General features: G+C 42.4%; 1 protein-coding gene across 1 annotated transcript in view; it reads right to left on the reverse strand.

Annotated features, from left to right (window-relative positions):
- Positions 1-846: 846 nt before the first annotated feature.
- ZC2HC1B (zinc finger C2HC-type containing 1B) overlaps positions 847-12,929 on the reverse strand; it is a 33,867-nt gene continuing 21,784 nt past the window's right edge. Inside the window, exons 7-9 of the mRNA XM_064486422.1 lie at positions 11,341-11,480; positions 8,038-8,143; positions 847-2,186 (exon numbers count right to left, since the gene is read on the reverse strand). Coding sequence (XP_064342492.1) covers positions 2,116-2,186; positions 8,038-8,143; positions 11,341-11,480 — 317 coding nt within the window. The 3' untranslated portion in view covers positions 847-2,115. The remainder of the gene's footprint in view (positions 2,187-8,037; positions 8,144-11,340; positions 11,481-12,929) is intronic.

Raw genomic sequence — 12,929 nt, forward strand, 5'->3', positions numbered from 1 at the left:
TTAAGGTAGACGCTTACATGCTTCCATTAAATTCACGGTGCTAAGAACTTACTTCTAAATTATGAATCCTTCCAGAGTGACATGCCATTTATTCCAGATGTACAGGTCAGAATACTAGCTACTGAAGTCTAGTCTACATGGGCTGCCATGATCCAGTTTCACAGTGGTGTTTACCATTAATTTCTAGTTCAAATAGAAATTAGTATTGGGATTTCTTCAGAAAATATGCCCCGTAATACTGTTTATTTTTGCTTTTTTTTTTTTTTTAACCTCCAGAGTGGCTAGAGAAAGAGAAGCCTTGAGTTTGTTTGCCCATTAAAGCAGCATGTTAGCCAAATACAAGAAACTGTGGCTGAAAGCCCTTAACAGAGATGCTGATGACCATAAAGGGTGGAGGGCACTGCAGACAAGCCACCCGGGGCGGGGCTGGGTTGTAGCAGGTATGGAACTGACATGGTGGATCCTTAAACTACAGTTCCACTTGGGGGGGCGTGGAGAAATGAGACAAAGGGACATAAGTTGCCTTGTCAGCAGGAATCCACTGTGCTGGGATGTCTGAGACAGTTCCCATATCCGCTCTTACCTCTCCAAGGGAAGGCAACCTCCCAGGGCATGCGGAGAGGGGCAGAGCAGTGGCCCACCTCAGCTAAAGCCTCCCAAATTCCATTTATAGAAATACTTCCACAAATACTCTTACATGGCTTAGGAGTCTTCAGTCAGTTCCAGAGCACATACCTGATTTATCTGAGCATAAAACATAGCATTTGGTCCCCCAATACAGATCATAAGACTTTCAGATACCATGTTTGCTGTACTTCACATAGTAGGTACTTAAATTTAGACAGGAAAAAAAAAAAAAAAAAAGACTTACTCCTAAATAAAATTCCTTGAGTTTAATTAAAAAAATAGAAATTATTAGATTAAAAAGCTGTAAGTCTCAATGACTCTACAAAAAGAGTTTATAAGATAACCAATAGAAAAAAAAGGTTGAGACACCACCTCCCAACAGAGGTACATAAACCAGTGGTGAAATGAACCATTAGTTGACTGCTGATTTAGCCATAATAAATGGCCCGAGGCCTCTAAAAGCATCCTTTCCACAGGGTGGGAAGGTTACTATAACCTGTTCCCTCCACTGCAATGTCTCCCCCAAAGCCAACTGTGTGCACTGGTGTATGTGAGACAATTGTCCATGGTACACAGATGGACATTTAAAATAGGAGTAGTTACTAACTACAGTTTAATGTTTATTAGAAGCAAATATCAAAGCTGAGATTTCACAGCTATTACGTAGAATAAAGCTAAGTAAAAAATGATTTTCCTAGTAAGTAAGAATTCTAGTATTCCAAAGACTGTTTCACTAATGGTTCTAATATCAAAAGAACATTTTCTTAAAAAGCCCATTAAATGTCCACTTTTTAAAAAGCTTCAAGTGAATCTTTAAATCAAGCACTATCGTTACAGTTTGATGTGTTGTTTAAGGATTTTTTTTGAATTTTGAATACAGTAGATAAGAAAATTTGAAGCCAGTTTTTACTTGTTCTACATGATGTCTCTAGAAAAATCATGGGCATGTAAACAGACACCTCCTGTTTCTTCCCCTTAGGTGGCATTCCTGGGTACACAGCCATCCAGCCTGGTGACCTTCAGGGAGCTGGCCTGAAAGCAGAAAGAAAAGTCATTTACTTTAGAACTTCACTGTTTCCACATTGAGAACGTTAAATAATATACGTCTCTTTAAATTTTTAATTGTTATAACAAATAATTCACAGTATCAAATAAGTCTCCAATTTCATAGCAATCCTGTTCAATGTCAATCTTAGGGAACTGTCCTTCTTTGGGAAAAGGGACAGAGCAGTAGCCTTCCAGGTCAAAATGAAGAATCATTTCTCTTTCCTGTTAGATCCAAGAGACAAAAACTGAATATCATTTCAAACCATATGTTTAACAAAAGGGTAAGTTTCAAGAGTGTGCATTTTAGTAGCCCAAACCAGGGTTTGCCCCGATTCTTCTTCGACTGGCCTGCTATGGATTCATTCTCTTACATGCTCATTAGATGATGAGCAACACCTGGATTAGAGGTGCATTTCTTTTTCCTTACCTGGCCTCTAGGAGTTAATCTTTTTTAGAAGATTTAGTAAATCCTTGTCTGAGTTTTGCTCCAGAAGCAGGGTCCACTGCTAATCCTTTGCAGACATAAACAGATTTGTTATTATGTAAAAGCAAACATGAGCAACAGAAAAAAGGAATGATTATGAAATCCTCACACCGAATTCAAAAGTCTCGATTTGTTTTGTTTTGTTTTGTAGCTACAGACAAGTTCTCAGTCCCTATCCTGGGCCAAATAATAAGGAAAACAGAGTCTGTCTCAGGATGCTTCTCTCCTCCACCCCTTGGCCTTCACTTACCCATGGATGGGCCCCTCGGACCCCTGCCTAGGGAGCCCACCATATGTATAGGCTGACTCTCAACACCTCTCCCCACTAGTGCCCTGGCCTTCAAAGTGTACCCTGAGTATTTAATGCTCTCATAATCATACTAAAAAGGGTTTCTTAAGCCTTACAGAAGCATGAGATGCCTTCCCTCCCAGGGGTTATTTACACAGTGATGGACTCCTTCCCTAAACAGGACACTTTTCCTTTGTGTCCAGCAGCCCTGTTAGATGTGGATGTGTAGGAATTTATGGATACAGACGTACCATACCAGAGTCTGTTTTGGACTACATGGCAGGGGAGAGGATTCTCAGAGAAACCATTTTTTGTTTAAAAAAGAAAAAGGAAAAAGAGTAAGTCCCTTCTGTCCTCGAGGCCTCCTTTCTAATCAGTGTTTTTACAAAGGGGGAGTAGCCAAACAATCCAAGGAAACTGTGAATCAACCACTAAAGGACATGAGAATGGAGAGAACTTTCAGTGTTCCTATTACCCAGAGATCTACAAGTTTTATTTCTTCCAAGGAATCAGCAACTGACCCTTTAATACTCATTACATTTGCTACACAGTTAAGTTAGGTAAGGAGGGCATGCTAGGGCAGGGTAGGTGCTTAACCTGGTCGAATCCACTGGCTCCAGAAAGAAAAGCAGAACCCACACCAACAAAGCTGTGAAATGTAATTCACTAAATACAGGAAGCAACACAGCCCTAGAGTCCAGAACTCCATTTCACAGTGATCTTAGTCTCTGTCTAAAGGTACCTTCCCTGTAAGTCAGTCACTCTGATACCAAAAACCCTTGAGAAAATAGCCAGGTAGATGTTTGATGACTAGACTCCAAACTCATTTCCCATCTGAACAATAGACTCTGTGAGAACAAAGGAAGAGCCATGTCTTTTTCTAAAACTATTAATATATATGTGTGTGTGTATGTTTACTAAGTAACATATCATATATATTAAATAATACATAATATAGGTTAAATAACATATAATATAAAAGTCTCCTTAATGTTTATATTTTTTGACCCAGTTTTCCCAAAATAGATAAAGATTTGCTTGGCTCTACCGTTTCCTATGAAAAATTACTCGTGCGAGTTGCTCTCCCTCTCTGCGCTTTCCTCACCTGTACACTAGGGATGTGAAGAGCATGTCTGCCCCTGGTGTTACTGTGAGGATTAATGAGAATTAACATTTGAAGTGCTTAGATTAGGCCTGGGCTATTGTCCATGAAGGGAGCTACTCAGAATAGCAAACAAGTAGAAACAATCTCTGTGCTCAATCAACATCAGGAAAAGAGCTAAATAAGTTACATTGCGTTCTTGTGATACGATACTATATTTTTAAAGAAACTCTTTGGCATAAGGAAATATTTAAAATTTGTTAGTGAAAAAAACAGGATGTGCACAAGGACTATGATCCTAACTTTGATAAAAGGAAAGCAAAATAGAAGGAGTACAAAGAGGAGAAGATAGGAAAAGTTATCAGTTAACAGGAGACATGTCAGGGTGTGGAATTATGGGTGATTTTTATCTTCTTTATACTTTTTCTCCATTTTCCAGTATCTTCTACAATAAGCATTAATTTCTTACATGGCTTTTTTTTTTTTTTTTTTTTTTTTAGCGCTCTTTCTCAAGAGACATTTTGCAGGATAACTTAACATGTCTAGAAACAAAAATTTCCTAGGCCATCGTAATAGCCCAACTTGCATAGACAGGCATGCCCGGAGCAGTGACACCAGTGTCAGCATTAATCACACATTGCCTGGGCTTCTTACCAAGCATGCACAGCCCTCCGTGCTCTGGTGCCAGCCTTCCATTCTAACTTTAACTTCTGTTCACACCCCAACTCTTCTCTACGCTTTGGCCAAATGGGCCATTTGCTTCCAGAGTATGTCCTCTGCATTCTCGTTTTCATATCTTTGTTCATTCCTTCTGCAGCTTTTCTCCACTGGTCCAAATCTGGCTCATCCTGAAAGCTCTTCCCAAATGCTTCCACCTCTGTGAAGCTTCCTCTCTCAGACCGTCAACTCGTCCATAAAGCCCCCTGGGCAAAGTTGGTCTCTTTCTTGTATTCTCTTAGGACGTATACATCCCACTGTTAAATGTTATATATAATGATTGACCGCCTCTCCCCCTTGACGGTGAAGAATCCACAGGCGTAAGAAACAAGCATGCATAGTAACTGTGAGCTGAATGAATGAATCCTCTTGAACACCCATGGCAGTTGTGTGTCAACTTCATGCAACATCACATGCTCTCTAAGAGCAGAGGCTTGCCTGAACAAGCATAGCTTCTTAGAAGGCTCTGGGATGGAGAAGGATTGTGCCTCACACGCACTTCCCCGATTGTGAATTTAGAACCAAGTGTTATAAATGAGAGACACTAAATGCCTATTTTACTCAAGAGAGTTGAAGAATGAAAGCCAGGGGCTGACCACCAGCTAGATGAAAAACAGTGATAGGATTTATGTGGAAGGCAAGTGACACCAAATGGCCTAAAGTACTGTCTGTCAATCTAGAAACAGCAAGGTTTCAACAACAATACAATTTTTAAAAGACCCTCCTATTAACAAATAGATTAATGGCCAGTAGATACGAATACGATTCACACATGGGCCTGTTTACGTTAGTGAAATGTACCCAGTGCTTTTCCCCCAAGCCTTAAAGAGTTGTGAGAATTCACCTCCCGCAATACACTTCTGCTTCCTCCCCAGAATGGCTCCGAGTGAAATGTGACTAATTGAAAAGCACTCTAATGCTGGTGACTTTATTTTTAAATATGAACAGGTGAGGCCACAGGAAAGAACAAGAAATTAAACTGCAACAGCATCTTAAGCCTGAAATAAGACCAAAAGCTATCCCTTAAAGCTAATTAATATGACCACTCAACTCATATGCCGGTAACTTGAGAAATTATAGAATCAAGATACCTACTTTCTCTCATATATTTCGTTCAGAATGTATTTACTAAGCATCTCATATGTGCCATGAACAAGTGTAACAGGTAGGGATATGGCTGTATAAGAAAAATAGACAAAGCAGACAGATCCCTGCCTTCTGGAAACTTACATTTCCCTTTTTGGGGGGTGGGACAGGAAGGAGATAAACAAATACATATTGAATATTAGATGATGATAAACGCTATTTTTTAAAAAAAAAATACAAAGAGAATTGTGGAGGGCTTGATTACTATTAAACACAGGGGCCTCACTGTGAAGACAACACTCAGCAGAGTACTGGAGGGAGAGAGGGAAACAGCAGTGCAGATTAGAGAGGGACTGTTTTGTTTTTCAGCAGAGGGGGCAGCCAGTGCAAAGGCCCTGAGGCAGGAGTGTGCAGGAGCAACAGAGGCCGCTGGAGCTGGAGTGAGAGGGAGCAGAGGAAGGTGAGGTCAGTGGTGGTACAGGACCTGGTGTGGGCCATGTTAGAACTCCGCCTTTTACTTAGCAACACCACAGTGGTTATAAACCACCATTAACTAGTCAAAAGCAAATTTAATACCATCTTGCTCAGCTCTCCTGTCCTACTAATCTATTTCCCAATGGTGTCTTTACAATATCCCACTTAACGTCACATACTGGGACACAGGACTGCCGAGTCCTAATTCAGGACCCCTCCACTTATGCCTTGCTGCTGCTTTAAAGAAATTATTATTAGTTCAAGGAGGGAAACTTCCCTTATTTTCAACAGTATGCCTGTCTTCCCCCGTTCCCAGTCCCCTTCCAAGTTGACCAGACCAGGAACGAAGTCCCGGGGCTGCGGCTACACCAGGACCTGACTTTGCACCCCGCCAGAGTCGTCTAAGCCTGATGAATGAAGAAATATTCCCTCTTGGCGAATAAGTTTTAACCTCAAAATCAAAGGAATGCTTTTCACTGGCAGGGAAGCATTGTAATATATTTTTTGAAAAAAATAAGAAAAGAAACCATAATATAAAGAAACCGTCTTTTCTGAAGGGCACTATTTGTTATATTTTAGAAAAAAGCTTGTTAGGAGAAGTTCTACCAAACGAATACATACATAATCTGAAATACTTTTCTTCTAAGTGAAAACTAAAACCTACCTCATTGTTAAGTTTTTACAGATCAGGAAAAAAGTAATGACTTGGGTTTACAAGGCTGTAGGGAAAATTTTAAGGTACCAATTTAACGTTCAGTCCATGAAAAGCAACTCATGAGGAATTTAAAAACTAATGATAAAGATTTCTAATGCTGTTACTTAATGGACTGTGAGACTGGCACTTCTTACTCCAGTTCTGATAGTACCTTCAGAATAAAACTCCTGATTAGAGGTGCCAAGGTGGTCATGAGTGACCTCAGGTGGCCTTCATAGTGCATGCTGCTCATAGAGAAGAAGGCCACGTTGTCATTAATGCAGCTTCATGAAGAGGGAAAGGCAAGTAGAAACCCAATCCAGCTCTGCTGTTTACCAGCTGTGTGCCCTAAACAAATAACTTACCCTCTCTGGGCCTTGGTTTCCCTTCCCATACACTGAAACATCTGGGGATTATTGTGAAGATTCAGTGAACACGAGTCTAGCATATAGTAAGTACTATAATGACAGTTTCCCCTTCTGCTACTTTGAAGAAATCATTTAGTTCTAGGAAGAAAATTCTTCCCTTTTTCCTTTCTTCCCAGCCTTACTGAGATACAATTGGGTAAAACATGTAAGTGTAAGGTGTACAATGTGATGATTTGATATATGTATGTACTGCAAAATGATTAGCACAATAAGGTTAGTTAACACATCCATCATCTCCCATAGTTACTGTGTGTGTATGTGTGTGTGTGTGGTGAGAACACTTAAGATTTACTTTCTTGACAACGTTCAAGTATATAACACAGTATTTTTAACTACAGTCACCATGCTGTATGTACGTTAGGTCCCCAGAACTAATTATTCATCTTACACCTGCAAGTTTGTACCCTTTGACAAACATCTCCCCATTTCCCCTACCTCTGCCTCTGGCAACCACTATTTACACTGTTTTCATGAGTTTAACTTTTTTAGGTTCCACATATAAGTGAGATATACAGCATCTGTCTTTCTGTTTGACTTATCTCACTTAGCACAATGCCTTTCGTGTCCATCCAGGTTTCACAGATGGCAGGATTTCCCTCTTTTTTATTGCTGAATAATAGTCCACTGTGTATATATACCACATCTTTATCCATTCATCTATCAATGGACACATAGGCTGTTTCTATAGCTTGGCTAGTTGAAAAACGCTGTAATGAACATGGGAGGACAGATATCTCTCTGAAATAGTGATTTCATTTTCTTCCCTTATTTTCAACACAACACCTGACACACTGCCATCTCCCATTCCTAATCTCTTTTTAATTTTACCAGACCAGAGAACAATGATTCTGGACCCTGCCGCTGCAAACAGATTTGACTTTGTATATTGTCAGAGTTGTCTAATCCTGGTAAATTAGGAAATATCCTTTCTTGGCAAATAAGCTTTAACCTCAAACAAACCCACATATCTTTATATCCCAAAGCAACTTTGGATGTCATAGCTTTTGCTGACTGCCAGCAAAACCCACAGCCAACAGTGGTCCCCTCTGACCCCGTCATTCGATAGTCAGGACGCTCACTCCAGCTCACCTGGCCTGCTTGGGACCACACTGGCCTCCAGGGCCCTGTTCTGGAGCAGCGCTCCCACGGCACTGGTTACAGTCGGTTCTTTTTTGAGACTCATCTGAGCCCTACCCTACAGAGAGAGAGACAGGAAAGGAAACAGTCCTGTAACCTCAGGTAGCACACAGGAGGCAAAGCTGTTTCCTGTTAACTAGCAGCAGGTTGCAGTCATCACCGGGACCTGCTACACCCAGGGGAAGGGGACACACTGTATCTTAGTCACCCGGTTCCTGTCCTCCCTGCTGGGGCTCAAAATCATGTCTGGGTCTTGGAGCTTTCATTCCATAATCAAGCCCTCAGTGGAGTGGTGATATGTTAATCCTGTAAAATTAGTTGTATGGAGACATAAGAAATCACTTACTGTCAATAAGGACAGTTATGGAACATTTTAGTTTTTCATTACACTTGAAGATGATTTTGTTTTTAAATACATGAACAGAGAAGAAAAACAGACATTGGCAGGCAGCGAATGTTTTAAACATGGGATTCCAACATCCCCACGCCACCCCCTCCCTGCCGAGCAGCAGTAGCAGAACAGTTATATTAATACAGAGTAAGGACCAAAAGGTTCCTTGGGAGCTCCTTTTTACCTCGCTTCAGATCCCTCCACGTTTCTGTGGAAACCACAGTATGATGATAACCTGTTACTCGGAGTGAGATGGGCACTTGGGTGAGGGTAACTACCAGACGGCAGCAGGCAGCTCATCCCCAGCCAAAGAAAGAAAGCTATTTTCAGAGGCCCACATTGGTCTCCATTGGTTAAGGGTATAACATTTTTAAAGCTGATTATGTTTAAAATAGAAACACATTTCAGCTGTGCTGTTAACAGCCCTTCAAAACTGAAACAACACCTCCCTTTTTGTTCTACTTCTGAATCAGCTCCACTACTAGGCAGGGTCCCAGAGTGGTGAGGCTGGCATCGGGAAACAGCACAGCCGTTCAGATACACTCTACAGTGAGTTTACTCAGAAAGCAAGCAATTTTTCTTCTGTGTTCCCAATCACCACTTAGCTCTGGAAAACAAGGAGAGGAACAGGGCCAAGTCACTGGTTACACTCAGGACGGCCAGCTGGCCTTCTTCAGGAATAAAAAGCACTTCCGTCCGCTGCTTCCCTCTGCTCCCCCTTGGCCCCACTAACCGACTAACTTCGCCGACTGGCTAGAAGAGGCGTTCGAAGAAATGTAATGCACCCTTCACTGCTTTAGAAAGTATAGGTAGGGTTATACTCGACAGCTTTTCTGAAACTAACTTGAAATCAAGCCCAAAGTAGTCATATTCCCCCTAAATGGTGGCCCCTATCCCACCCAGGAAAGGACCATCATCAGCTGGGGGAGGGAGGGCCAGTGTGGAAAGAGGGAAGGCGGAGGGACCCACGTGCGAGGCACTGCACTGGTGTTGTCTGCAATCCTCCCAACAACTAGCAAGACACAGATTAAAGTGAGTCTCAAAGAGTGTCAGTAACTTGTCCAAGTTTACCTGCAGATAATACAGTGTAAAGCTGGAAGCCAAGCCCTGACTACCACTTGGAGAACCTGGGCTCTTTCTACACTGCACTGCTTCCCATGCTATTCCGGGTGTAAAGACTGAACCTCTAGAACTATATTTATCATAGCCACCCTGCCTGCCGCACTGACACGCCTATCCCTGCCTCCTGTGTTCCTCTGCCTAGATGTGTAGTGTTACCATCTGCCAGGCTCTGGAGCTAGAATCCTTCTTGTCAACCCTGATCCTCTTTTACCCTGTATCCAATCAGCTTCTCAGTTCCAACAATTACTTCTTAAATGCTCCCACTCACATACACCCCATTAGTCCTCTCGTTCTGTGCCCTCACTTTCTTTTCCCCTTATTGTGATTTCTAACTGGTCTCTGGCCAATCCATCTTGCACATTCATGGCAAGGATTATCTTTCTTAAAAAAACCCAATTCCATGTCACCCCAGCCTGCACTATCCAACCAGTCTACACTGCTTACAGAATGACACACAAGGCCAATGATGGACAACTGGCCAGAAAAGTTGAGAAAGTCAGTCTGCAGAGAAAAGAGAAAGCAGAAGCATAGTAGAAAGAAGAGATAAGGTGCAAAGACGGGAAGGGGGGCTCCTGGGGAATTCCCAGTTCCTGCTTCTGGGCTTTCAGGCTGGTTGGCATCTGATCCTGGAGCATCTATTCACTTAATCCCTCTTTTCCTCCTCTCTGAGCGAGCCTGAGGTAAAGCCCTTCTAGCTCTGATGCTCACCTTGCCTGTCCCATTGGTCACTCTCCCACAGGCACTCCATGCGTTAGTTCCACATAGTCGGTGCCTCAGGTGACAGGCTGGACATCTTGTGCATAATGTCCTCCCCAACGTCAACTCTAGACTGGTAAACCCATTTGGTATTTTGTAATGACATTGTTCCCAAGGCCTCCTCCTCTGAATTACACATCCTTGATCAACCAGCACCTGGCACGGTGTCTGGTACAGAGTCGAGTTTCAGTAACTGTCTCATGTATGTGGAGAAAGAGAATCCTTAGTCCATGGGGTACGCTGCTGTCAGAGGGTCCTATCCCCACTACATACTGGATTTCATGCAAATCTTTCTAAACATGCTTCATACTGTTAAGTAGCCAGACCAACTTAATCATTTCTTGGTATCTGAGCCCCGTTTATGAAATCGACAGTTTTCATGGTATACTGTAAGTGATGTCCCCGTCACCTTTGATATGCACGAACTGTTTGCTGGCTGCAGTTCTGTTCTAAATCTAGTGTCTTCCTGGTAAGGTTGTTATTTTACTTATTTGTACCTATTGGTAAGAGCTGCTTTACTCATTTACTTTACATTGCTGACGCTGTGGCTTTAAATAGACTCAAGACCCCGCTCTACAGAGCAAAACACACGGCCTGTAGAGCAGGTGCTCCTGTGACAGCCTCCCTGCCCCACACCAGTTTCCCTCCAGGCTCACGCCAGTTTCCCTCCAGGCTCAGAGTTCTTTTGGGATGGTTAAGGCTGAGAACCACCATTGGAGAGAGAGAGTTTACCATAATAATATACAAACACTGCTCATATATCCAAGTCTTCATCCCAAGAAGCTTTTAACTGTAGAAAAATTTTTTCTACAACACCCAAAGGGGGCGCTAGCTGGCAAACATCCCTCAGAGAAACCAGCTCCCAGGAGGACGAGTCACAGTAACTGGCTGTCTTGATACTTACACTTCTCAGGATGGGTCATTTGGATTCCCTGGCAAATTCTCTGTGCTTACCCAAGAGCCAGCATGTGGGGAGAGAGTCTTACCTGTGCTCTGGATGCCAATTTGGCTGCGGTCTGGGCTGGATTGAAGACTCGGCGAGAAGTCTGATCCTTGCAGAAATTAATATGTCTATTGGCTGCGGTTTCATTAAACCTCCTCATACAGTACGGACATTGAATATAATCTGAATGTAAAGATAACAACAAAAAGACAATTAACATTTCAAAAACAACTCTGGAAGGGGACTACATGAAATGAAATGAATAGGATATGAACTCCGCTCCAACATGAAAGAACAAGGTCCGTGTGAGACAGCCTATTCTACGGGAGGAGGCAGGTAGAGGCTCAAGTAAAGGACATGGCAGGGGGAGAAGTTCCCTACCCAGGTACTTATTTCAATTAAGAATATTCCCTTGCATGGGGAAGTATATTCAATATCTTGTAGTAACCTATCATGAAAAATATATTTATATGTGTGTGTATAACTGAATTACCATGCTGTACACCAGAGACTGACACAATATTGTAAATCGACTATATGTCAATAAAAAAAAAATACATCTAGGCAACTGTGACGACCTACACACAGTTCATCATTACTTAAAGATTAAAAGCTCACTACATTAAAAAAAAAGTATTTCCTTAAAATGTTTACATGATACTTTTTTTTTAGAAAACAGATTAATTGTATATACTTAGGAACTTTCCAATTAAGCTTTCACGAAATAATTTATTTAATTGGAAAGAAAGTAGTCCTGGAATCACAGGCTGTGGGTGTTGAGGACTGAAGGGCACAGAAGATGCCCAAGCCCAGGCTGTGGTGCCGAGGGGGACAGAAGGTCGCACACAAGTTGTGTAGCTGCACAGCACACAGCAGGACCTAAGCAGACATGCACAGGGGCTAGCTCAGTGGTAGAGTGCCTGCCTATCCTGCACAAGGTCCTGGGTTCAATCCTCCACTTAAAAAATAAGTAAATAAACAAACCTAATTACCTCCTCCCCTAAGAAAAAAGAAAGAAAAAAGGACCTAACTGGACATGACCCAACGCTCATTGTAATATAACTAGCACTGCGGTTTAGGCCCCTCCATGGGTTTTCCTGTGTGCGCTACGGGTAAAGGCATGTGCAAAGTGCGCAAACACGACTACGCGTTCCCAGGGCAAGAGCTGCCAGTCAGTCAGAACGCCACCTCTAAGTGAGGGTGTAAGAGAAGGGGCGAAGACCGCTGCTTTTGCCTCCCTTCAGTCAGCCTGTTCTTGGAGGTGTACTTTCCCTTTGCTAAATAAATCCTTTAAAATCTTCCACCACATGCACACACACAAACACACACACGTTATGCAGCTACAGAGGGAGCGAGGTGTTTCAGAATGTGGGTTTTTGGGGGGATGGGATTTGAAGCCAATGTCACACTCCTGCAATGGCTAGATTTTTCACTGAATTCCTAAGTGAGGAGGCAAATAATATTTTGAGAAAAGGGATCAGTAAAAGGGAACAGCGAGGGTTCAAAAAGAGAAAAGGAAAATGAGGGACAAGAGGGCTCCACCTTCCAGCGTAAGAACCTCTCCGGCAGCCCTGGGGGCACGGGGACTCTGAGGTTGTGCGGAGCACCCATTTGTCTCAATTTGTGTCTCAT

Source organism: Camelus dromedarius, chromosome 6 (assembly GCF_036321535.1).
Source record: "Camelus dromedarius isolate mCamDro1 chromosome 6, mCamDro1.pat, whole genome shotgun sequence".
Taxonomy (NCBI): Eukaryota; Metazoa; Chordata; class Mammalia; order Artiodactyla; family Camelidae; genus Camelus; species Camelus dromedarius.